Raw genomic sequence first — 26,492 nt, forward strand, 5'->3', positions numbered from 1 at the left:
GGGGGCCACCAATTTTCAAGGGGAAAAGTAAATGAATAGAATGAAAAACTTGATGAAAATACCTCTCTCTCTAGCAAAAATGGGGCAGGTGTGCATTTTGATGCAAAAGCTGTTGCAGGGTAACGTTGACTTTCTGCAGACTTTGGCAAAAAGTGTTGACGTTTAAAAGTCTTTTAATGACCACTCTGGTGACACTTTATTAACGCGTTGTGGTGTTAATAATCCCAAGCTAAGCACAATTCGAACAAAAAGAGAATCTATTCAACTGCTTGACAATTGACCCCGGAGAAAAAGCACGGCACGTTCACGCCATACCGTCGTGTTTTCGAGTTCTGACCCACATGTAGGTATCAAGGCAAAGACGTTATCTGTTTGTACACCATGAGATGAAAATAATGGAAATCTCTTGCGTGATCAGCACAGCGCCATTTCCTTCCTACACCGGAGTCCATGATTATTCCACGACCTGCTGTAGTTGTCACAGAGAGATACTGCGGGAAATAGGCAGTATATGTCTTTAATTAACTGCGCCATTCTGTAACCCCCGAAAAGTGAGGAAATAATATTGGCCAATTCACCAATAAAGCTGAAGTTTATGAACTAAACTCAGTACAATCTATAGTATTGATTTTGACGTAAACTGTCATGATATTATCACTCATTTACAACAATTGGAAAAATTTCGTGCATACATCAAACAACAGCCATAACCCCCTTTTTGATTAACGATTGTGTATTGTTACAACAACTCAATGCTCAAAATTCTAGATGAGGTGTCGCTACAGTTCTGCATGTGAAAAGAAGAATCAGTGACTATCGTTTGTTTTGTCGTTTCACTACGAATGTCGGAGGCTGTTTGGGGATAGGGGATTATCCTGTCGTCTGTGGTGAAGTCAGAGTTCATGGCAACAAAGGGATCGGGTGGGTTGTCGCTGAGGTTGCGCCTGGCCCGCTCGGACAAACGCTTCCAGTACCGGCAGGGAAAGGCGGACGAGAGGAGCCTGATAAACGCCCAGCGGAACTCTCTACTTCGGCAAGCGTAGGTCACGGGATTCATGGCGGAGTTACTGAAGACGAGATGGAAGAAGACGAGCTCGAGGACGAAGAGGTCCTTCTTGGGGATCAATAAAAAGGTATCGCCTACGGTGATCAGAATGGCTGGGGAGAATGCCAGCACGAACATCCCCAGCACGAGAGCTACCGTCTTCGCCGCTTTGATTTCTAGCATGGCGGGCTGGGGATGGCCCCCTTGTAGGACGTTGGACTCTGCCGCAATCCGCCGATAGTGTTGACGGGCCACTATGTAGATCCTCAGGTTGAAGAAAGCCATGAATGCCAAGGGGGTAAACGTCAAGACAACGGTAGCTACGCATCGGTAACTGAAGGGATGGATGAAAAGCATGTCGCAGTACCCCATGTCATATATGTCGAGCTGATTCCAACCAAAGAAGGGGAGTAAGTTGTAAATGATTGCCACTGTCCAGGACGCGAAGATCAGGTAGCGCATCCGTCGTGGTGTCATCTGGGTGTAGTAGCGGAGCGGCTTGGTGACGGCCATGTAGCGGTCGTAGGCCACTACGGCTAAGTGGTTAACAGACACGCTAAAGGACAAGCAGGTCAGCGAGCTGCCGACGAGGCACAGCCACGGGGAGACATCACCCGCCACCCCCAGGCTGAAGATGATGTCGCATGGCAGACAGACGAAAGCCACGAAGAGATCAGCCACAGCCAGGCTGGCCAGGAACACGTTGGTCGGGGAGCGCATCTTGGGGAACGACATCACCGACATCACGACCAACGTGTTGCCGACGATGATGCCCACGAAGATCAAAGCATCGAACGCGACAAATCCAATGAACTGCTCCAGAGTCACAGAACAGCACGGCTCTACCGTTGCGACCAAATCGGAGGAATTGCTCTTCATGCCTGTTGTTAAACAAGCAAAATATTCTTACATGCATAAAGTCGATCCAAAAATTCCATTTCTTAAAGAGGATGGTTCTTCCCGAGAAAACATACGTATCTGATGTACCTTTTTCTCATCAGTTCAATGAAGCTGCCAACGTGCAGTGGGAATTCGAACGAGGAGAATTGCTAAACCAACCGAACGAATGCCGATCTATATAAGTGCAGTCAACTACGGTTGTTTATGATAAATCGCTAACTGAAAAATCCATAGTTGTCAAGTATTAAACTCGCTGGTATCTACTGATGACGCACGCAATGGAAATCCATCAACATGATTCGGCAAATGCTTACCCTGTCATGCGCTATAGTTGCTGGGAAATTTGGTAGGGACATAAAGATCGTAAGCTTTCTTTGAGGAAAAATATTTGTTTGTTGGCTTGGGCATGAAATAATATTGCTATAGTTATGCGAACTGGTGCTCGCTTCATCAAAAGGTAAGACGGTGAAAAGGGTACCGCTTTTCTCGCGGTCTGTTTTGTTAAAATGATGCTGAAAGTTAATTCTTAAACTTCAACTTGGATGGCAGACACACAAGCATTATATAATAAACAGCAGTGACGATAGTTGACTTGAAAGGAACGTAATTTAATAGACTCTTTTTGAATCAATAAACATGGAGACGGCATGTGCGACTTTAAATCTGAGCAACTGAAATATCTCACTTAATAAGCGAGGCGCCATCGATGGCACGATTGCATTACGTGACACATGGATTATGTGGTAGAGAGCAGATCAGGACAGATACCCGGGCAAAAGAGGAGCATACAGTGGAGATGAGACGAAAGCTGCCAAAATGAATATATTTTGTTTACCCCAACCGTCACTCAAGTGCAAACACAGTCACCAAGTTTGTCCATTTTTTAGTATAACGACAATGACGCATGAGTTTAAATAAACCTAAAAAGACCAGTACGCAGCTCTTTAACCTCTACTCCAGAGTGCGTCCCCCCACACAAATTTCTTTGCTTTGACAAGTTTACTTGTCTTTCACCACTTCCACCCATCACATTGAAAGTGTGACATCACATGCTCTGGCCAAACTTGCCTATAACTCACTTCTCCATGGTGACGTGCCTGTAAATTGGGCATGCAGGTGATGGGGTCTTGGTCTCCCCGGCCCCCAACGCTGCTCGCATGTGGCGCGGCAAAATTGATTTATCGATTCCCGTCCTGTGTACACTTGTGGACGAACATTAATAGTTTATCGTGTAACGGAGCAAGGAGACAAAGGCGTTTATTATAACGGGACAATGTGTAAACAGCAGCCAGTGTGGGTTATAAAACCGACAGTATGAAACTTTGGCAGTCCTGGCAACCGGGCATTTTAGGGACATGGGATTGTCTCTTATGATGAGTTAATTCGGAGGATGTGAGTTATCTTTTAAGTCAGCAGATATGATGGCTACATGTATGGACCTCCAGATGCAAAGGCCAAGTCGTTTGTAGTTGTGGGACTCAAAGTGGATCGTGTGTCGGCATTTTGTACCCGGGCCTACATGTGCGCTTATCGATTGAAGGTGATCACCTATTCTCAAGCTGTGAGGTACGTGCACTGTTCGAGCCAAGTGCCTCCAAACCGACCACTGACGTCGTACGTAGTTGAAAGGTATGCAGTTTTTCCAACCTTGCTGTGGGTGGACGTGAGTAAATGTATAATTCTGCAACGCAAATCTTTACGATGATACACACAGGCTTAACATTAATTTGGAACCATCTTTTTAAAGTAGATTCTTTAGAGGTTGAAGATATCTTGGGGAAAAAATCGCCATAACTGAAAAAAACACAACACAAAACAAACAAACTCAAGACAGCCTTCAAAGTGATGGATTTTTGTTGTCTTTGATACAGGTACGAGGGACCTGACAACAATGCTTTGACAAGGAGTATACCTGATAGACATTACAGCGCCGAAAGAAACCAACACGTGGGTTATCTCTCCGGCTCTCACGACAAAAATAATTACATGCATTTCAGGATTTGGTTCTTCTTGCTGAGTGACACTAAGCGGAAACGACGATGTCGATTATCATACCAAAAAGTGCTCAAAGATGGCCGGTGGAACCAGAGCAGAAAGGCGACGGCAAGAAAAAGGATGACAAGAAGAAAATGAAACAGAGCAAGGCGTACAGCTCAGCCAAGACGCTGAACGACCGAGAGCAGCGACGGCTGGCCCTGACCCTGGACGTCTTCAAGAAAGACCTCCGAGCCGCAAACCATCTGGTCAGCCTGGAGCAGAAGCAGCTTCGGCGGGAGCTACAGACCATCAACCCAGATATCAAGATGGACCCAGCTCGAGGGTTCTTCGTGCCCCAGGGAGTGACCCAGGAGCAGGCCGAGATGCTGAAGGACAACAGGCGGGCCAGCGTGCCCGCGGCCACCCGCAGCATCTCGCTGGCCGAGTTCGACGAGATGCGGCAGAAGCGGAGCCAGCGCTCCCGGGAAGCCTTCGAGAGCTCCCGGGTGGTGGGCCCGGCGAGCCAGGCCCAGGGAGACGGGGATGACACAGAAGACGGGATGTTGAATAGGGCGAGGAGGAGAGGCCGGAGGGGTGCCGTGCAAATGCAGAACAAACCGGCCGCCTTCACGTCCATGGCTCGTGTGAGCGTTAACGCATTCGGCAGCGGAAACCAAGCCTCCCCGAGACAGGAAGCGTCTTCGTTGAGGAAACTAAACAAGAAACCTTAAAACCAATGTCCACAGTGAAACCAGCCTGCTACCCCAATTTACAGGTCCCTTAACATTGGTTAATGTTAACACGAGAATTCCACGATTAAATACTTGCCAGGAAAACTTCATGTTGCCTAAACAACCAAAGAACAGAGCTGAAGTAAGAAGCTAAATTCTAGTTACATTGCTAGAGTCGCAAGCTCAATTCATCTGCTAGAGCTTGAAGTTCCATATTTTAGCAAGCAGCATTAACTTTATGTCCAACGTAAGTTCTCTGTAGAATTTACAAATAAACACGATGAATTTTTTGTTCGCTGCTTCCAACATGTACCATATACGCTTTTAACTCGAAAGCAAACATCAACTAGATATAGATGTTTGCCCAGTTGAGCCACCTGTCCAGCAATTTGAAAACAAAAGTTATCGAAACTAATATTATTGCCACAATGACAAGAGGCCTGGATAGCTGTTGACCGAATTCGAAACTAGATGGAGTAGACATTCCTGCTGGCGTCCGTTTGTGTGGAGGGAAAATTTCCTGTTGGTTAACAACTTGAAATGGTGTGGATGAAATCCCCTCCCCTAACTTATGACAGGCTTCCTGTTCTGACAGTTTCTGATGGGTACGATATCCACTCCCCTCCCCGTTGAACGCCACTCCAATTTCCGATAAATGTCATGTCCCTTTAATAGGCTGAATAGTGGCTGCAACACCGTCAGGGCTTTGACATGTTATTTTTTCACCGCTTCGCGTCTTTGTTTCAATTCTCGATCCATTTGGGTTAGTGAAATCTTCAAAAATTCTTTTCAAATTTTTATCACTTTTTGACAGATCTGCCTCATAAATTATTGTTTAATCCTGTAGTTGGCACATTCGTTACTGGGAAATCAACAGGTGTTGTAAAATGCACGGCAAAAAAGAATTCTGCACGGAAAGCTGTCACTGGGGATTAATGACCGGGCTCTCTCACAGTTATCAGTATGCCATTCATTATGTCCTAAACACGTGTTTTTAAGAACTTGGTGGTCGCTGGAGTGTCTGCATTTTTTTTAAGAAGCCACGATGATGATTTTTTTATCACTTGGCACTGTTTTGGTGTAAAGTTTACCCAGCACATTTTACCTAACGGTTGGGGCCCGACATCCAAGGCAATGTTACTGGTTACAAAGGTCGAACTGCTCAATACCAGAACTCACCAAACAACACATTCCATAAAAGCAAACTGGTCTGGTGTTACAAGTGAACCCGTAAATAAATGAAATAAAAATATATTAAAAAAACTCACTGTACCGAATTATTCATGGGAAAACCAAGTCTCTGAGATTTTAATGTTTCCAACCAAAATATACATACATTACATATAATTAAATCTACTATTTACATTTTCCATCTTCTAAAATAACATAAGCCTAGCTATACGTTTTAGTACAGGATTGCCCTGGTTCCAAGGATCCCCTGATGTTCAGACCAAAAAACGGCCAAACCTGAATACTTTCTGTAAAAACTGCCAACCTCAGAACACATCCAACTGAAACTCGTGAAGACTTTTGCACACACTTAAGAAAGCAACTTGTATCACAAAAATAAAATAAAAAATACAGTACGTATCATGTTTACTTTCGGCATTGTTAATAGTACAGTTTCCAGATCTGTTTTCAGCTGTTCAGTTAATAGAGAGTGGTTAAGGTAGGCTCTTTATTTCCCAAGGGGGTCATTCACAAATAGGTCACACACAAACTATACTTGTGATTCAATGATGTGTGTGGACTTTTAAAGTAAGGCTTTTGGCACCAAATGTACTGCCATGGTCTATGGACTTCATTTGCACAGCAAACGAGCTCCATCAAAACCCTGGTGTTTCCCTGCGTTAACGCGTCCATTCCTAATCCCAGGTTCAAGTTCAGCCCAGGTCAAACGGTGTAGATAGGGTTTGTCCTCACTGGCATCTGCCCCTCACGCATGCATAGCACTGGAGCATTTTCCTTAATTTCCACATCTGAACATTCCTTTGTCGTCATTCTTAACGGGCTCAAGACACTCGAATCCTTGGTTCCAATAATAGGAAGAATTCAGTAAAAAAAACTCTGTCTTCATTTCAAAATTCCTCCATCAGCTCCCCTTCATCCAGATTGGCCGTCCATTCCACGAGGTCGTCCACCTCTTTCTCCCAAGGGTCACCCGTATCACTCTGGGCAGTTGAGGGTGGAGGCACTGTGTTCAAGATTAAAAAACGAATCGGGAATCAGATGTTGAAGTCCAATTGCATGTTCACACGCTCGCTGTGGATAAGTTTGGGTATTTGTTAACAGACTTGTGATATTCCTTGACATATCTGCTGTCAAGAGGCAATTAAATACTGCAAATTAACCAAAGAAAGTGCACAACGGTTCAAGAACAGGTGCATGATTTGACTTCATCAAAGTATGGAATGGTGAATAAAGTTATTCCTGGTGCAAAGAAAGTTACTGGCCAATGTCCACTACTAATGCTAGCAACACAAGACTACAGCAAACAGAGCCATGAAAAGAATACTTTATTGACACCTTAGCAAATGGACCGAACAGCACCATTAACAGTTCGTCTTCATAGTCTCTGTAACTGTGTTATATTTTCCTGATCAAGCATTCTGCAGAGTGGTCTTTGCAGAGCTTATAATCAGGGTGAGATTGACCACTGATAAAACTGGCTGAAACAGCTGACAAAAGGCATAAAGAAGCTGAACTGTGAAAATCTCCTGTACTTTTGTACACAGCCAGTGAAGAAATAAAAGCTGAAATCAAAACAAAACAAAAAGCTAAAATCTGCTAAAACGTTGGGAAATCTCACCCTTGTCATAATCCTGTATCATATATTCCCCTGAGCTAGCCTTTGGCAGAGGAGAGTCTATATGGAGTTTATTAAACCGTCATTATTATATTTTTTTCCCTGAAAGAATCCTCTACAGAGAAGTCTACACACCAGCGTCACACTATTTTTCTTAGATCTAGCCCTCTTCAGGTCATGTACAGCCGATAAACCTGCATCATATTCTGTTGCACTGATGTAGCCCTCAACAGGTCATGCACAAATTCTACCGACCTACGTCATATTTATATTTCCTAGAACCAGCCCGCTACAGATCACCATGGAGTCTGAAAATCTATGCCATATCATCTTTCCCTGACTTTGCCCCTACATTCCCAGGTTCCATGCAGTAAATTTCTGGCCGACCTATTTTCCGGGAGGGCAGGTATATCTTCCGCATCTTGTTGATGTGGTCCAGCTTTCTCTCCTGAGAATCTGCCTTGTTGGGCTTGGCGGCAAAGTTGCCATACATCAAGGAATTGTGCCTGCCAACAAAACAAAGACACAAACGTTCACAATTATGGTAAAAAAAAAAGATAAAGTACGGTTTTGGAAAGGAGTTGAGTTGAACAAATGTCTCCCTCTTGTGTAACCTTTCCACGACAGTTTGGCAAACAACTATCGATTAAAAATTCCTGTGCCAACCACCTCAACGCCCTGGCCCCCAGGGGAGTTTTCCTACCAATGCAAGTTTTAGGAACTGAGTTCAGATTCTAGGCTCGAGTGCAGTAAATTTCCGGATTTAAATCTCACGATGACTTACAAATACAGTGCCCCTTGCGATCAGGGGTGAGATTAGAGGAAAATGAAATATCCACAACATAATCACTAGAGGTTTTGAGTGCTCCACATTGGCATGGGATCTCTGGTGCACATTTCTCATTGCCTAAAGGTACCCCTTAAAACACCCATTTTTGTTCTGTTATATATCAACTTTTATACATGAAAATGCCTAAATGGTAATTTCAGGATTTTTCCAAATTTTAAAAGAGATCGCTTCAAAATGCTTGATGAAAAAATCTTGATTATTAGGAAAAATCTGGACAAATCTTACCCCCCCCGGGATGATTGTAAACCTTCTTACATGTATTTATCTTTACTTACTCCTGTAGTTGTTTCTTCATGTGTTGCTGTAGTTCCTCCAGGGGAAGACCGAAATGAGCCGTTTGCAGCTTGGGGTCATCCTTGATTGCTTCTAATACTGAGACAATAAACAAATCAAGAAAAATTGAACTACTATGGGTGAAAATACACAAATGCCAATCTTTGGGCGTGTTTGGTTAGCTTACAAGGGGGGAGCCCTGACCTGTTGTGTGCTGTGTCAAGCAAGTGAGACAGCGGAGATGAGGGTGAATCCAGGTTGACAAGTGGGAGCTAATTGAATGCACCCATAGAGACTGGAAACTTTAACCAAGGTTTCACTGCAGAGGATTTGACTGGACCAGATTACACCAGACAATAGTCAATAATGGCCAAGTTCGAAAAGCAACTATTTTGACAGCCACTAGTCACTTTCTCTGGTAACCTACACAACCAAATACATCCTGGGTACCAGACAAATCAATAGCCAGTGGTTGACTAATTATTCCTGATCAAACTAGTGCTAAAATGTCCTGTACATTGCAGAGCCTAACTAGACTACACAACACTATGAATGCATTTCGCCGAATGGCTGAAACTTTGCTAACATTTGTGATCTTTGTATCCATATGGAAAATTGCTCGACATCTCTGGTAGTGTTTATGTGAGTGATTCACATTCTGGATTACAGTGGGGCAAATTTCTCAGATCTGCTGGACTGCTTTTGCACCACGACAAAATGAGCAAAACCTATGAGCTCAGGCTTTCTGATGTATCATTGCTCATGTTAAACACCGGCCAACTCACATGGATTTCTCATGTTGGGCTCCGCTTTGCTGGTTGCAATGCCATTCCACGTTGTCAGGTAATCATCAAAGGACACCTTCACTTGGCTTGCCTGGCTGGACTTGGGCCGATCAGCTAGCTGGTTCTCCTCCCCCTCCTCAAAGCGGACTTTTGCATCCTCGACCTGAAGGCTCTGCCCAGCTGCCGAAAAATAAGAACACAGGTGTTTTACAGACCGCTCAGATATACATTCTCTGATTGATTGACTGTACTGCTAAATCATGTTGTGAACAATGACAAGGCAGCCTATATGTCAGTATACAAATATAATATGGCTTAAGGGTGGATAGTGGATTTTAGCTTCTCTTGGTAAAGTTATGTATGAAACCAGTTCTCTGGGCGAACCAACTGAAATATACCATCTTATATTTGTTTTACCATACCTCAGACATATTCAGTTGCCATTAAGGTTTTCTGATGCAAGGGAAAAGTGGCATGTATGTGTATCATCACCTATTAACCTCTTCATGCTGGGGCATTTTTCAATGTTGATGATGCTGGGCCGGCATGACTTTCATTTTTTCCGTTTTCAAAATCTTTCAAAAATTCATCATTTCATTTAACGGTCGTTTATAGCTGCACGAAGTAATCTTTAGGCACTACTCTAAGTTGACAGGTGGCCTTCATTGACGCCCGAGTATTTCAGCCAGGCCAGCAGCCTTGTAAACAGAGCCCAGATTGTGCTGTGTTGTATAACTGTCTTTTGTTCACCTGGCTCAGTGCACTGCTGACCTCTTTTCAATAGGGGAATCGTTCAACTGAATTGTACTTGAGGAAAAGCAGGAACAGTTCCCGGAGTAGTTTAGAAGGCTAACACATTTGGCTAATGTGCAGATCCTCGCATGTAAGTCTGCTTAACAGTAAAATAGCAACTGGCACGTGATGACGAATGGACCAGCAACCGTTCGGCTTGTGCGCTCGATCATGAATATGGATAAGGTGCGGTCATATTTTATGTTCTGGGCAGTGATGATCGGATAAATTTAATATTACTAAAAGTCCTGCCTAAAATAATGCTACCAGCGACACTTATACTGTACAGCACTTAATGTTTCAAATAGAACTAGAGCTAAAAACCTGGCAGGGACCCAGTCTGGAACCCAGACTACTAATTAACAATTGTTACCAATATATGCCAAATACCGTGAACGCGTTGGCTGGCGGTGACGCAGTCTAGCACCATCTGTCGGTAGAGGTCTGGTGACTCTTGCAAGATGCTACAAGCCTCTGGGTTGACCGCAGCCTCAAGAACGGGGTAAGATAGTAGACACTGAAAAGACAAATTTAAACAGGACAGGATGGATGGGCTGACACAATCCTCCATTTAACCACAATGTTTTAACTGTTTATTACTTTAACCCTAACCCTACATAATACTACAATTACTACTTGTAGTAAAATTTAGCACTGAGCGCTATCGCTTGTAAGAGGACATGACTTTATTGTTCTGTAAAGGCGGTTAGGGTTAACAACGATACAAATACATGGAGCCTTTCCAGTCGAACACAAATGCCAACCTTTGAGGACACTTTAACATGAGCTTGAATGCTAGAAAGCATTTCCAAGCAGTGCATGGAACCTGGTACCCCATTTCAGTAAACAAGGGTGCCAGGGAACCGTAAGAGGAACCCAACTCAAAATTTCAAAGGTAACCAAATGCATTAATTAACTCCATCTAGCCAAAAACACTCCTTGAAAACCAATGGACACAAAAACATGAAATTCGCTTCAGCATTACATGAAACTCAGTTTTAATTTTAAAATTTTCCCACCTAAAAACATTCAGAACATATTCCAATTTTTGAAAGCTCACTGGTCAATTTTTAAAGTTGACTGTTGGTACCTGGCCCCAACTTTGGAACTGATGTCTGACATCAATAGTAAAGTACTTAGATGTAGGCACCTGGGCCCAATGGCATAGCCTTGGTAACCACACAATTCTGCACTTGAGAACGATATTTAGTGTATTTATACAGTGCTAGCACAAGCCATGCCAACCAAGTGTGGGATTTTGCACATGCGCATAACCCAGATTTCCTTGCTGACCTGGGAAACATGCTACGGTTCGCGGACAGTTCTCTGCTGTGGTATGTGATAAATTTTCACCAAATGAAGGAAAAAACCATAAAATTAGGCTCCAATTCCGGTGTATGCACATGAGATCAGGTTTCCCCGTCAACTGCACTAAAACCTCCCAGCACACAAGAACCGTTTAAACCACATGGACCTTGTTCCACACTTTATGGTGTTTCACAGGGCTGCTGGTGACAAGGAATCTAACCATTGCCAGTGGAACCTGGTCTCTATCAATTTTACATGGAGCTTCACGTCCCAATTTTGTTAATGCACAAAGAATGTGCTCTTAGCACATAGTATATGGATCATACCCTTATATAGATAAATCCACCCTGGGCAGTGGTGGCATCAGACCCTACCATTTTTTCTTGAGGGGGCAAGCTGAGGGCCAAAAAATAGTTTTTGGAGCAATCAAAATAATATCTGATTTCCAAAGCTAAAAACACAGACTGGCTGAAATAAACAACTAAGGAAAATCATCTCCTGTACGTTGCTACATAATTATAGATTGTTTTAATGACAACATAAATTATGCCAAGGCAGGGAGTGTTTTATCTTATCAACAACATTAATGCCATAGGACAACCGTATGCACAGACTTTGCCCAATTGGGGACTCTGAACAATAGAGGACAATAAAGTCCCCGATTGACAGAGGGTCTCCGATTGACAACTGTGTTCAAAACATATGGGTGGTCTTCTAAAACAGTTACAGTACAAACAAAAGAGGAACAATAGGGGGTCCCCTGTCACAGGCAAATACACACTTGCATGTGTTAAGGGGTGCAGGCTACGAAAAGACTGGGGGGGGGTAACCCCACCTCACATGTCCCCAATAGCATCACCACTAACCTTCAGCGACCAGTGCCTTAATGCCTGTGTGTTTGGTCATTACAAAAAAAGAACTTCCCTGTTTGAGGAATATTAAGTCACCTGTATAGCAAGAAGTACGGACAGCAGACTGTACGATTCCTTCCATGTGTTATAATCATCTAGGAAGTCGACGCAGGGACGACCAGTGTTCATGTCAACTGAAAGCATAGAAACGTAAGGTATCAGGAAGTTATCAGACAATTGGGACATATTGCTGTATTAAGGTTTTGGGTATCAAAAGGGTATCCTCAGGGTATCAAGGAAAAAATACATTAATGGGGATTCTGACTTGATATCTGGAAAAATGTACAGTTGCTATACAAATGGGGCTGTATTACTGACAGCGTTAAAAAAATGAATATTAACACCTAAAAATGACAGAAAATTGGGAGGCTACAATTAAAAACAAATTGTCAAAAATCAGTGACCTTCTCTTCTATGAGGGGACAAAAAATGTTCTGGTTATGAAGTGTCTTCTACTTACTGTTTGGATGAAATGGAATAGTATGGAAATGCACCACTGGTGGAACACTGTTGAAGTGCTCATCAAACCTCAGATTTATCGCAAAAACCCCACCTGAAGGCAAACAAAATGTAAGCAATATTTTCAACTTGATCCATTTGAAGGAGTACACAACTTGTGTGTTTTGTGTCATGGTGTGTACTGGCCTGCTAAGGGGTCAAATAACACCCATAATAATGCTAAAGCTGCCGTTTGTTGACTGGGGATCTAGGGAACTAGTGGAATGAAAGGGAGTAAAGTCAAGTCCTTTTTCACCTCCTTTTGAAGACATGGAAACACTTCAATGAAACAAATGGGCTGCCTCATGAATATGTTAATATTCTTATTGGAAAATACCTTCCCAAATTGTGTCTTTTAGACCTTGGATTGTAGCTACCCATTCAAAGAAATTGTCATCACTCAGTGGTTCTGCTTCAATTCCCTGCAACATAAGAGGAACAGTGATTGAGATTTCTCCATCAAAGTTGAGTAAAAGGGTCAAGGCACGAAACATTCACCTTAATTTACGGTCACATAATTTTTTTGTCTGGGTGGATGAGTCAGTGTTATAATACACACCGGGCAGGGCAAAGAAATCCAAAATTATTTTACATCTCCCCCTGCGCAAATCCATCCTTGAAATAGTTGTTCGCAGTACCCGCTGCTACATCTGATTCGAACCAGCCCGCCCACATCGGCAAGCTCGGTGGTTGAGTGGTTAAGACGTCTGCACTAGTAAGCTGGAGGTCGTGGATTCGAGTCCCACTGGAGTACGCTTGTGGTTTTTTCGCAAGCCTTCGGGGGCATACACTCAGTATACAGTGTTATAATACACGTCAGGCAGGGCAAAAATATCCAAAATTAATTGGATGAGTCCAGTCGAATAGTCAGAAAAATAAGCCCCTTATTAGGCCATATCACAGTACGCTGAAAAAATAATCCTAAAAGAAATGACTTTTGCATAATTCCACTGGTCATCAAGTTGGCGTTAAATGTGGCTTTTTGACTGATACACCCTACATGCCTGAACTCACTTGCGAGAAATGGCAACATTTAAAAAGCAATGTTACAATTATTATCATTACAAGCAAACTATGAATAAACATTCATGTACAAACCCAGGCTGGATCTCGCTGTAAAAGAGTGTACTCCTTCTCCAGTAACATGCGGGCTCGGGAATGCATCTTGGAACGGGGGAAACTGGGAAGCCTACTCTCAAGAAGTATATTACAATATCCGAATGTCTTCAGTTTGCTTAATGTATGCTGAGGCTTAATATCATGATGTGGAGCAGCTCATCCTGTTTATGAATATGGTCAAATACAATATCTTATTACTTCACCTAAAACATCCATCATAAACTTACTAAAATGTATCTCATATAACATGATGCAGTAGTACTAGTACTTAGTAGGCTTCACATAAAACATGAAAAACAATAAGAGTACTTTTTTAATTTGGATATGGTAAATGGTGGGTTTTGTATGTTCAGGCTGAAAAGTTGCACAATCCACAATCTTGGCTGTTGATCTGTGTCCTTGCTCTGTGACATGACTGACACTAGCAACAGTGACACTAAAAGTTGCAATTAGGCCTTCGTGATACCGTACACACAGTCAGTTGGCTTCAGTTCAAAGACAAGCCAAATTTCGGACCGACTAAAAAGAAAGAAAATCCTTGAAACCAAAAGGTACAAACAGGCCTAGGCCAATTTTCATTGTTCAGCATTGTTGAACTTCTGCATGTTCGGTACGTGCTTGCCGCAGCTGGGACATGTATTTGACCATGGACATGATAGAGGTAGAAATAGACACCACGTCCATAATCATGACACTCACATCAGCACATGCAAGACAGGCTTGAACTTGGTGTGTCATCTCTCAAAGATCACCGAAGGAACTAGGCCTAGCACTTCCTGTCTTGTTGATGCACAGATTTAAAAAAATAGGTACAATGAAAAGAATATACATCTGAAGAGAGTTACTCCTCACACAAAAAATGGAGAATGTACCAAACGTCAGCACTGGCCGATACGACGATAGCAACACTTGCAACATTCCTGTTTATAGGATGGCCATTTTGGATCCAAGTAAACTCTATCCCGATCGTTTTGTTAACAGGTGTTGATATATAGGAACATGATGCGTGGCGACTGTTGCTGAGAACGATGTTGAGATCCAAGTACATGTACATGTACATAGCCTCTTGTCATAGGCGAATCTAATGTTTATCCACTGGCACTAGGGCCGTGGGTCATGAGGCATCTCTCTTTGTAAATGCTTAAATGTTAAATATTGTAATGGAGTCACTGCCAGTTGCTGTCATGGTCCGTATCTTCTCATTTTTAGAGGTCAAAGAAAAATGTAACGCTGCCAGGTGAGTCTGTGCAGGCGCGCCTGCATGCATAACTCCAGCTGAAAATGGGCCCAGGCTTGTGCCTAGTATAGCGCATGCCATGGAAGTCTTCCTTGGGGTTGACGAAACTGCTGTTTCTTGTGTCTCTGCATTCCACTGATTTCCTCTCTTCTGCTAATTTCTTTTCAGAACAGGCCTACATTGTAGGCGTAATTTTTTGTTAAATTTCTGTGTTTCTTTTCTCATGTTTTAATTTTGAGACATTTTTCACAATGGGCCTACTGGTCTAGTACCGGCATTTATTGCTTGCCAAACTTACTTCTAGAAACTAAACCGTAAAAGGTACCCATCTGTCTGTGTGCCCTCGACAATTCTAGTTTCTAGATGTATTGCTTGTCCATGCCCATTGCTCTCAAACTAAGTTGGCAGTTTGGCAGTGACAAAGTTGGGGTGTAACAATTTCATGTAAAAAGTTTAAAGGGAAGGCCACTTTTGTGAGAAGCGGAATTCTTTAATTTAAAAACATGGAAAAAGAGTAAAACCATCGTTGTCTATAATTATCATCTATAATTTATAAATTTCTTTCAATCATTTTTTTTGTTTGTGTTTCTAACAAATAATATTTTTTTAGAGTCTGCCGATCATGGTATCATCTTGTGCGTGAGAAGCAGTTATGGAAGTATGTGGACCTGACACCCTTTCGAGTCAACCTCCAGGCAACTTGGAAAATCATTCGCTGTTACTTCACCGATGCCCTCAGGACCCTCCATCTGCGAGGCTTCATGTATTCCATCAAGAAGACGGAGTGCCTCTCTAATGCTGTGCTGAAGGACCTGTGCGAGCGGTGCCCCAATTTGGAGGAGCTACACATTAAGGATGCCCTTCTCACCAACATCGACTCGGGCAACTTGCCGCCAACACTGAAGGTCCTGACACTTCAGCGGTGTGCGACCCCATCTGGCTGGTTTCAATCGGCCGTGGACCAGGGCCGTTTTGGCCAGCTGCAGGTACTCAGCATGTCGTGGAGCACCGGGTTCTGCGACAAAGACCTCATTCATCTGGCCTCGCTTCCCGGAGGGGGCCAACTGGAGAGCCTGGACTTCTCCAACTGCTACCGGATCTCGCACCAGGGTTTCCTGAGCATGGCTGAGAATCTCACCTGCTTGAAGCATCTGCACATCCCCGAGACTAACGTTGAGGATGAAGACATGCATTTCATCTGTCGCCACCTTAAAGAGATGAAGACCCTAACCTTACATGACTGTGAAGCACTGACAGACCTCTGCATAGGATCATTGGCCACTCTCACCAATCTACAACACCTTGACATGAGAGGGAGTGCAATGAAGATCACTGCAGGTGCTCTCATTGGACTGGTGGGAAAACTAAAAAATCTTGAGTGCTTGTGCATATCCGTGTCAGAAGGTCTCACAGAAGCTGATTTGGAACAGATTGCGGGAGTAAATGTCAAGTGTCGCATTATAAGCAACTAGATACTCTTGTCCAAATCAAAGTCTTTCCCAGGATTATTGTCAAAGATCTAACACTGCAAAATACTTGTCCGTGGTTCTTGTTTGATGTACATATATCACATTTCCTGCTTGGTTTTTAACCAATCCGCTGCTTGATAGTCCATTAGATGCTGTAACATGTTCATCATCCATGTCCACAATTGGGCATGTTTGGTATTCCAACAAAACCTGCACAAAATTTAGCTTGGCCAAGGTTATTTGGGAGTAACATTATGCACATGAGGTCTGTCCTATCAGTGCGGGTCCATGCCTTGTTCTGGAAGTTTCCTTTTGAAATACTAAACAAACTAAACTGGCTCATTCATTGAGCAAAATTTACAAAGAAATTTGTGTTACCAGTTCAAATTGACTTCTTCGACATGACATTCAACCTTTTAACTTTTTTAGGACTAGATGTTGAATTGTCTGAACTCTGAAATGTGAAGCCATTCATAAATAGAAAAATCAATATTTGCCAAATGGAAAAAAATAATTCTGCCTTTACATATAATATTGAAGAAATACTTAAATGTGAGATATTCCATGCAGTTAAGTAAGAAATGTGCCATGGGCATAGCTGGGATTTCACTCACACCACACTACCTCACACCATGAGGAAAAGGCTTTTTTGCTGTTTTTGTAATTTTAAGAAGATAATTTAGTGATACATTGTGTTAAATAGATGTACCAGTCATATAATAGCAATAGCATTTATTTTAGTTTTTTACAGGTGATTGATGCAATGTTTATTATAATTGTATTTTAAAAAATCGTGTCATTTATTCCTATTAATGCAATCTTGAATGTAATTTCTATTTTGAGACTGCATTATGATGATCTTTGTCATAGGAATTACAGTATATATACATTTCAGCTGTTTTTGCATTGTCTCAGACATTCAGATCAACTCCATAACTTAAGTTAAACACTGATTTAAATTTAGAAATTGATTAATATTGACAGTGAAAATAAGAATATAGTAAATATAAATAAAACAATTATACATAGATATCTGCTTTGTACATAAGAAGCATCCACTGTTGTCAGTTATAGACCGATTTGTTGAAGCCATTACTGTGGTGTCCCTCGTCACTCATGCGCACACTCCTAAACTTGACGAACGAGTGATGTTGGTTACCAGTGCGCTCCATTGTGCATCTCTTTTGTTCACATGCGTGGGGACACCGCAGTACTAATGGCAACTGATTCTTGTCACTGGATTGGTCTGTGTTCCTCATCTTTCTCTCCTGTTCTGGACATTTTCTTTTTTGGGGGGGGGGATTTCATTTGCAACAACGAGGGCTTCCAGCTTATGTTAGCTTGAGCTAACATATATGTTTGGATATGAAATAAAGCCACCGAGCTACTTTTTTTCATATGTACAAACCTAGACAAACATGTACTACCTTCAGGTCTTGGTGTTTCACATTCAAAATGCAAGAGCACTGTAAAGTTGGATCTTGTTAGCTTCCAATATTTATTTTGGTTTCTCTAAATTTAAGATAAATTGAATAAAATAATTTTCACACTCTTCATCTTATAGACCAAATATCAAGTTTCCCATCTTAATATTTTACAATAATATCCTGGTAATTAATTTTAAGTATCCTAAAATGTCGCAGTCTAGTCTTATTTCTCGTCCGAGCACAGCTGCTGATAGTGATAACACGAAGGAAGGGAAGCATAAAGCGGTGTTTATACCAAAATCGCGGCGCGGCGCCGTACGATCTTTTTTATGTATACGTACTACGTCCATTTTGTACGGCATGCACCACTTGCTGTATCATCGAAAACTTTACATACCGCCACCAAGCGACTGACCATGTAGACTTTTTACCGGATGTAGATTACTCCATTAATACAGGGTAAGGCGAATTACAAGACGTTTGACATTCGAATGACAAAATTATTTTGATTCTTCAAAATTTAAAACAATACCATTATTCCACTTGTTATAAATTCTTAAATTCTTTAAAGTCACATTAAATATCTATTTTTATATTTTCTGCATTGTTTTACAATCTATAGCTTATAATAAAAATCCAAAAACCCTTACAGTAATGGATGTGTCCAAATCAACAACACACATGTCTGGCAGTGACGAGAAGAGCTTGGCATGCCGTGTGTACACTGATTGCTGTGTACATAATGTATGTACACAAAAGTGCACACACGTTGCGAATGCTGAATGCGTAGCATACAGCTGATCAACCGATCTGATCGGGGAAAATTGCGGTGTAATAACGCAGTACAGGAAAGTTTAGGTCGATCGCAACTTTGTTGTCAAGCTACCGACAGGAGGGGACTTGAATGTCTTGCACAGAGGCCTTGAGACTGAGATTACTGCTTGTGTGAGGAAAAGAGGAACTACAGGCGTGCAATCATTCGGTAGAACCTTCAGTGATTCCGGACTTTGAGAATTCCAGATCCATCTTGCCCAAGGTCTTTCCTGGCGCTCTGCTGGAGCCCGGACATCAAGCGAGATTTGTGAAGTGACTGCACGGGGCTGGTGTGCCGTCGTTGCCCGGGGATCGTTTAACAGCGAACGCGGCATGTTTTGTGGGGCCGGCGATGGGGCAACGAGGTCGTTGCTCAGGAGGTTTTGTGTGGTGGTCGTCCTGTTATGCGTGTGGTCTACACACGGTAAGTACAAACTACGCACATATCTTCAAAAGTAAGTTGATTCATGTTTGAATAGAATTCGTCTTAAAGTGTTGGACATCTGCCTTAGGAGGTAATGAAGTCTTCAAGATTCGAAGTCGGTGTCCTTACTGCCAATGCCTGAATGACGTTTTGCAGTGATACTGATGCTCAGTCTGTTAACTTGACACGTTATTTGTCAATTCAGACCCATAATCTAAATTGAAATTCAAACTCAAAATTGTAGTCTAAAGTAATTCAGACACTTCATAGGATTCAGTTACGAGAGTGCTTTGTCGCCCTTGCACAAAATGATTAAAGATGTTGCACAGTGCCTACATCATACAAATGTGTACTGTATCATGTGCCAAGGCATGCAAGGCGTTAGTCATTGCCTCACCATTGGATTAACGTACCACTGGTCTCCACATTAAAAAGTAGGGGACGGTGGCATGCCTAAAACAGGCATTGCAGATCCTTTGCCCTTCAGGCAAGATGACATGAACGTTGTACTAACACATACATTATACCCTCAGAACTGTGGGGTCCGATGTCCACCCCGCTCCCACATTTGGACCCCACACTTCTGGGGGTATATACATGTACATTATAAACTTGGAAAGGTGAGCTTAAGTGTGGCCTAACTTGTGTCACTTGTCATCTCCTATAATGCCAAACCTGTGTGGGTGCTTGGCTCTGACTTGCTCAGCCCTATATCCTGGATTGTGTTTTGATGTGGCCACTGTCTTGAAGAAGCATCTCTATTTGTTGCATTGTTCTGGACATTCTTTAAAAACGGATCAAATCCTGGCTGGGACGCTGGGTAATAGACTTAATGCTGTTCCACAAGTGGCATGAAATCAACAGCATGAATCTGTGACACTGTGGCATATCCATCACATTGGCAAAGTTGAACGTTTTTTTGGACTTTTTGTAGTCTTTTTCGCTCTTGCATGGTGTGTAAAGTGGCCTGCCCTCAGAGTGGCCCCTGCCAAAGTGCCTATTTTTATTTACACCATCAGTAAAACAGATGTGGAAATGGATTTTTATGTTTTGAGTTGGTGGGCAAAGCGGGTTGTTTCCTTGGAAAAATAGCAAGTCAGTAAAATGCAATAAAAACATGGGATATTTAGAAGATGTTAGAACCAAATGCAAGTCTTTGTGGAAGACTTGGTGGAAGTTACAGTCTTACCTTCTGATCAGGTGGGTGGGTCACATCACAGATTCTCATTAAAATTGGATTAGTTCCAGGCTAGTTCACTGTGTTTTCATATTAAGTGACTGAGTTGTTACTTGTACATACATGTACAACTCAAGTACTTTAATTGATGGGTCACACCTCTTGCAGGATTCAGCATAGAATGCATAATTTCGGGGAATTTTTTTTAAATACCACCTAAGAAATGAAAATACACATTTCTTTACTTTACCCCTTGCCAACATGTATATTATTCCAGTTCTTGTATGCCTGCAAAACAGCAAAATTTGTTTTTATGAACAAGATCAAGCGCTTGTGTTGTATGTGTGTGGTGACATTCAGAGCTCAAGTCTGCTTACTTAAAGTTTGAAATGAATTAAAGAAACAATAACAGAAACAAATCCTTTGCTAAAAGTGTCAAATCTACTGGAACAGCTAGAGTTTGCAGAACTTTCTGTTGTGATCTATGGATTAAGGCCTGTGGAACCAAACAACAGTAGTATAACACCAATGATTTGATGATTAGATTTTGTTGACGTGCACAAAGAAATGCCATTGCACAATGTTTGGACTTGGAGACTGATGTTTTTTTAAACTTCAAATGGATGGTTTCTTAACGTGCACCTAGATTCTGTCAAGAGAGTTAGGGATGAGGCACAAAATGCTCACCAGAAATTCTGGTGCTTAGTGAACATTTCTGCTAAAACAGCCATTTGCTACAGTGACTCCTTCCCTTACATTTATACATGTATGCAGACTTCTTGTAGAGAGGTTGTACATGCAGCCTGTTCCTTGCTCTGTGATGATGTGCAGCAATGGTGTATTAGCAAAGATTGCTTTGCAAAGTGGACAGTCCAATTTCCTGTCAGACTTTTTCCTAGCTTGCTGAAAAAGTCCTCCATAGGATCAGCACTGTCAGACATTTGTTTCCATGCTGTGCTTTCCACCTACCGATACTCACAGTACAGTCAGACAGAAGTGCCAGAAAAATCCCAATCATGCCGGGGTCGTTGGATGAATGGAATTCTGTGCGGCGGCCAGGTTCAAAGACACCCTGCTGGGGGCTCCCACTGGTCTCACTGTCCCATGAGGTTTACTCACGAAATTGAGCAGACACTCCACGGGAACAATTGTATTGTTGTCCGAATGATTTCCCTGCAGTCTTGTTATTGATATAATGTTCCCTGGAAACAACGTGGTTTTTATGAGGGTGTCACTGTTACAATGGTAGGTCGGTGGGTTTGTTGAGTGTTGCAAGATGTGCAAGCGTCATGATGGATGGCCTTTTGTAACGCTGTCAAACCCTTAGCTTTTACCAGGTACTGCCTCATGCGGGGACTCTCCCGTGTGAGCATTGCAAGCTGGAGTAGTTCTTCAATTTGAACACCTTACCTGTCCGCCCCCTTTAGGTGATCTATTTGCACCTTTACAGTGAAAACATGGTTTGGACATGTCGTTCATCCAGTTGTCACCCTTGATAAATGCACGGAACACGATTCACAACATTCATGCAGCATGTGTTTCAGAATCCTTGTCTTTGGCAATCCGCTTGGTTGAAGAATCTTTGCCCCCAGGGTCAAACCAAACACATGTATGTTACACATTTGAAGGGGACAATTTTTTGTCTCTCTTGTAACTTGAGCTGCGTCTTCAGTAATGTTTGAAATGTGAACCAGAAGGAGAAACGCAGGTGCTACATGTGCACATGTATTTCATTTCTCATATCTCCAGCAGTGCCACCATTCCAATTGTATGCATATAACTTTGAAGTCAACTAGAAAGTTGGAGGCCCTAAAGTTTAGTTTGTAGTAATGAACAAAGCACCAGCAGGTATGAACACATACAAGAGGCATTACTGTTATTTAATATTGCAGATGAAATGTGTATATTGCTTTTACATGAAAGTTTTTTTACCCTTCATTTTTTGAGGAACAACCAGAGAACTTTGGCTCCTACATGTTCCAGTTCTTCCCTGCAGAATCTGTTCACTGGGTCAGATGCTACCCTCCATTAAAGCGTTCTGTCCTTGCTATGGTCCAGTTTTGGCCTGTAATTGCCCCATTAGCTTTGTGTGCTGTTGGGGCAGTCCGCTATTGATGTATTTGACTATCTTTGAACTGTTTTCCCGTGGGTGTTCTTTTTTCTTTGTCAACGAAGGCCCCCTGCCAAGTAATTTTTCGGGTTTATTGTCCAAGTTTGAAGGCAATCAACATATTACTCACATAGGAAGCCATAAACTTCTTGTTCTCCAGCCAACATTTGGTCTGTGTTTTTAATTGCTTTTATATATTTTGTGGCATTGCCAAAGGCCACATGCATAGACTTTGTCAGAAGAGGAGTGGTGGGGGGTGTGAGGCTGTAAACCTTAATTAAATTGTTTTTTATTTGTTCAGTTGATTGATTGAAAGTTGAGAATCAGATATATGTTTGCTCTACAGGGGTTCATTTCCTGTGTGCGTCTCAATGTTGGGCCACGTTGCTGGCTTGAAGAACAATAACATTTTAAAGCACAGATTTGCTTCATGTCTTGAGGGAAACTCTCTGTGAATAACAGTCACTTAAGTCTGTGTGGTTCAGCTCCGGGAAATGATTTGTGCATGTACTTTAAGTTGTTTTCTGTTCATCCACTTTTTTTCTTTTTCTCTTTCAATATGGCAGTTGATGCTAGCCGTAAATTACAGTCATTCAGAGAAGAAGAGCGAAATTTGGCCATCAACTTTAAGTCTAATATTTTTTCAGGATCATCAAATGTCAGGCTATGTTACAGATGTCGCTAGGAATAGTCTGAGATGTGGACTACATGTATGTTGTTTTCCAGAGGCCTTACCATACATGTGTACCAACCTGCTTTGATGTAACTGTGAGCAACAATGTACAGAGCTTTTATGTATGGTGTGTGTTTTCCCCTGAAATATTGATCTCTCTGATGAGGAGGGTTGTATCACAGACTTTCCTTTTGAAGTAACAATTTACCCACAGTAATTGAAAGGGTCGGAAGAGCAAAGCATACTTTTGATGTGAAGACCAAAACCGGCACGTGCCAATCAATATTACTCAATTTCTAATTTCCGCTATTTTGTAACTGTTTTTCCCTTCTCCTCCTGGCCATTATCTGGGCTAATCAGCGGCCGCCCACCATTTGGGTGCAGGCAGGCGGAAATTTTGGGAGGGCTTTCATGATGGGAGCCCACTGAATGGGAAATGCCTTCCGCTACGTTAGGCAATGGGCATGTCGCAGGCCTGGTTGTGTAGGGCAGTCCCAGGACTGGACTGGAGACAGCTTACCTTGAACGGCATTAGTGGTGTGCCATTTGGGCCTGGGATCATGGTCCAGGTGAGGGCATGAATAAACATAGTGGGGTCCGCTGTCAGCTCCAGAACCGGCTGAAATAACTCTGCTGTTGAAATAAAAAGGGAAGAAGGCTTCTCTCAAATGAGTAAAATTTTTAGCCTCGGTGAACAATTTATACAGTACTGGGGTAGATAAAATTCTGTTATTTTTAATACAAAATTTGAGAAGAGCTGCCTTCCTAAAAACTATTCGAAGCAAGCTGCCCTTTAAACATTCATGGACTTATTTTTAACAAATGTATACATACTTGTACATATGTATCTATTTTTTTGCTATTCCCGTACATTGTAACTGCATAAATTAATATATTGTACAGCTATTGAACTACACGTACTGTGCATAATTTACAAGCCATGTAGACGGTTGAAGTCTTCATAGAGTTTTTGACATTTGTTTCCTTGTACACATTAAGGCAGAGTGGAATCCACCATCACTTAATCTCCCCATCACTAACACTCAGTATTACTGGTCCTTTAATTAAATCCTCCCCAGCCAGAAGATAATCAATGTAAGACAATTACCAGGGGAGGGCTTCAATTCGCCCCTTTCATTAATTGATTGGGGAGGACAAAGGGGGAGCGCCAGCCGGACCATGCTAATGAATTTACAAGGTCATCTTGGATGCCTAACAAAGGATCTTGTCTTTGTCATTGGGATAGATCCACATCATTGGAGAAATGTTGTCATCTGAATGTACTCTGAGCCTGATTTCATATTGTTCCATCTATATACATACGTGGATCTGAGTCTGCTTTGGGGGGGGAGAATTGCAGACGGTACCATCTTGTGGTGCATTTGCGACTGTGAAATTCAATTACACTAAACAAATTTGCTTGAGAAATTTGCTTGTGGTAGCCCAGACACAGTGATTTACGTCTGGAGTGTTTGTGTAAGGAAGAAAATCGTGGACAACAAAATTGAAGATCTATGCTGAGCTTGTGTGTCAGATACTAGTTTTTGTCAATTTTCAAGTAGTGTCGTTTGGTAGTCTTCAACATTCTGCAGTGATTTTCAAGAGATTTCTTCTCGTGTGAATCATTGAAGGAGCTAGACACATTTTCCCCTTTTTAGTGAACAGTCTGAAACACAGAATTTGCATGCTGCCTGACTTTACATATACTATTTTCAGATTATTTACCCTCTTTGTGTAAACAGTTTTTTATCTTGTCAAAAAATGACTCCCGACAGGAGACAGCCCGGGAATGTTGTTTATAATCGCCCCGTCAAAGAAAATACCGCTTTTGTCTTTCTGGGCCCAAAGAGTGCTCCTGCCAGGGTCCTCTACAGTGCCTGAAAGCCCCAAGTTCAGGAATGGTGTACAAGAGATAGCCGGGAACAGAGTCCGCTTAACTGAGCTTGTTGGAGGTCATTGATGGGGTCGATCCGGCTAGTTGGATTTTTAGAGATCCTGATTTTGACCCCTCATCACCTCTCCGAGTTTGTCTACTTCAGGGCTCATTTGTCTTAGGACCTGAGTGACACGTTTGACAAGTCAGAAACTTTTTCAAGGAGAGAGCCCTTGCTCATTACTGGGCTGGCCTTGGCCTTGTTCTGCCATAAGTCAGTGCCCAACTGATGTCACGATTGATCAAATTGTTGACGACTTTTTTCGACAGGATATACACACGTACCTGGAGGAATAAATTCTTGGGCACTTATTTAGTCCTTTCAGCATTCTGCAGTCATACAAAAAGTGTCTCATCAGCAGCAGAAAGAACGATGGTTTTTATCAGTTTGCTTGTAATCTTTCTTTGTGACTTCATGAGCAATTGGAAGGAAGTATTCCAATGAGTGCTTAGAGTGGTTTTAATGACTTTTTTCCTTTAGAGATGTTCAAACCTTCAAGATATTCTAGAAAGCTAAATTCAGGTGTTAGAGGCATGCATAATGTCCTGTTGTGTTCATGTCTTTATTACCGTTAGATTTATGCTACACATGTAAATGTACAGTGTACATGCAGGACTAATGAGTTCTGTGTTTGGGTTTGGTTGATGCTCCTTCATGCACCCTTCTTTTTGCTCACCGGGATACTTTGTGGATGACAAATCATAAACAAGATTTCTTTTGCTGTGGGTGTTTTCTACCAAAAATTGCTGTTTTTATTTACAGCACAGTAGAGTTTAATTGCAGTTTGGAAAACAGAGGTTCCACATTTACCATTCATGTGCATCAGTTTTGTGGCTGGATGTTATACAGGTACACATGCAGGTGAAAAGTGGTGCACATTTCTTGTACGCACTGTTGATATTGAAAATCACGACATTCTGATGGATGAGTTTCATAACCTCTGCTGTATAAGCATGGTATAGGTTAGCAAAAACTTTTTTCCAAAACTCCAATCATTCAGTGTCACAATTGCCTTTTCCTCATAGAATATCTTCCAAATTATCCCATTTTCCTGACTGAGGTGGCTCATTTGTGAAGTTTGTTTGCCATTTACTCCCAGGCCCCCAAGCCCCTGTGACTTTGCTGTTTAGCCTGGGAAATGGTCTCACCGCAGTGTAGCAGAGATACAGGCCAGTAAAAAGTTGGTTGGTAGGTCTAACCCAGGTTGGTCTGTGAAAATGTTTGCCTTGTCTC

General features: G+C 42.2%; 5 protein-coding genes across 8 annotated transcripts in view; 3 read left to right on the plus strand and 2 right to left on the minus strand.

Annotated features, from left to right (window-relative positions):
• Window positions 1-189: 189 nt before the first annotated feature.
• On the minus strand, window positions 190-2,511 carry LOC110987254 (adenosine receptor A1-like). Its single transcript, XM_022249830.2, has one exon. The coding sequence runs from the start codon at window positions 1,922-1,924 to the stop codon at window positions 740-742; it is 1,185 nt and encodes a 394-aa protein (XP_022105522.1). The 5' UTR covers window positions 1,925-2,511; the 3' UTR covers window positions 190-739.
• Window positions 2,512-3,117: 606 nt separating this feature from the next.
• Window positions 3,118-5,841, plus strand: LOC110987258 (uncharacterized). Of its 2 annotated transcripts, none has more exons than XM_022249837.2 (2): window positions 3,118-3,574; window positions 3,817-5,841. In XM_022249837.2, exon 2 carries the CDS (start codon window positions 3,985-3,987, stop codon window positions 4,651-4,653), a length of 669 nt encoding a protein of 222 aa, XP_022105529.1. In that variant the 5' UTR covers window positions 3,118-3,574; window positions 3,817-3,984; the 3' UTR covers window positions 4,654-5,841. The 2 variants fall into 2 exon arrangements, with proteins under 2 accessions (XP_022105529.1, XP_087000408.1); XM_087144282.1 differs by having other exon boundaries at window positions 3,118-3,511.
• Window positions 5,842-5,930: 89 nt separating this feature from the next.
• On the minus strand, window positions 5,931-14,957 carry ube2u (ubiquitin conjugating enzyme E2 U). 3 transcript variants are annotated; one of them, XM_022249833.2, is made up of 10 exons: window positions 14,848-14,957; window positions 13,975-14,156; window positions 13,214-13,298; window positions 12,839-12,931; window positions 12,415-12,512; window positions 10,550-10,676; window positions 9,368-9,547; window positions 8,585-8,681; window positions 7,847-7,965; window positions 5,931-6,847 (listed from the first exon to the last, which is right to left on the minus strand). In XM_022249833.2, exons 2-10 carry the CDS (start codon window positions 14,038-14,040, stop codon window positions 6,732-6,734), a joined length of 981 nt encoding a protein of 326 aa, XP_022105525.1. In that variant the 5' UTR covers window positions 14,041-14,156; window positions 14,848-14,957; the 3' UTR covers window positions 5,931-6,731. The 3 variants fall into 3 exon arrangements, with proteins under 3 accessions (XP_022105525.1, XP_022105526.1, XP_022105524.1); XM_022249834.2 differs by having other exon boundaries at window positions 14,868-14,951; XM_022249832.2 differs by having other exon boundaries at window positions 14,695-14,927.
• Window positions 14,958-15,019: 62 nt separating this feature from the next.
• On the plus strand, window positions 15,020-17,755 carry LOC110987256 (F-box/LRR-repeat protein 12-like). The gene is made up of 2 exons (XM_022249836.2): window positions 15,020-15,232; window positions 15,843-17,755. The coding sequence occupies exons 1-2, from the start codon at window positions 15,141-15,143 to the stop codon at window positions 16,702-16,704; spliced, it is 954 nt and encodes a 317-aa protein (XP_022105528.1). The 5' UTR covers window positions 15,020-15,140; the 3' UTR covers window positions 16,705-17,755.
• Window positions 17,756-18,840: 1,085 nt separating this feature from the next.
• Window positions 18,841-26,492, plus strand: part of LOC110987221 (inactive tyrosine-protein kinase transmembrane receptor ROR1-like) — a 90,560-nt gene continuing 82,908 nt past the window's right edge. Inside the window, exon 1 of the mRNA XM_022249767.2 lies at window positions 18,841-19,365. Within this exon, the coding sequence (XP_022105459.1) occupies window positions 19,275-19,365 (91 nt within the window). The 5' untranslated portion in view covers window positions 18,841-19,274. The remainder of the gene's footprint in view (window positions 19,366-26,492) is intronic.

The sequence above is a fragment of the Acanthaster planci genome, linkage group LG12 (assembly GCF_054643075.1).
Source record: "Acanthaster planci isolate LZ-2023a linkage group LG12, COTS_SCS, whole genome shotgun sequence".
Classification (NCBI taxonomy): Eukaryota; Metazoa; Echinodermata; class Asteroidea; order Valvatida; family Acanthasteridae; genus Acanthaster; species Acanthaster planci.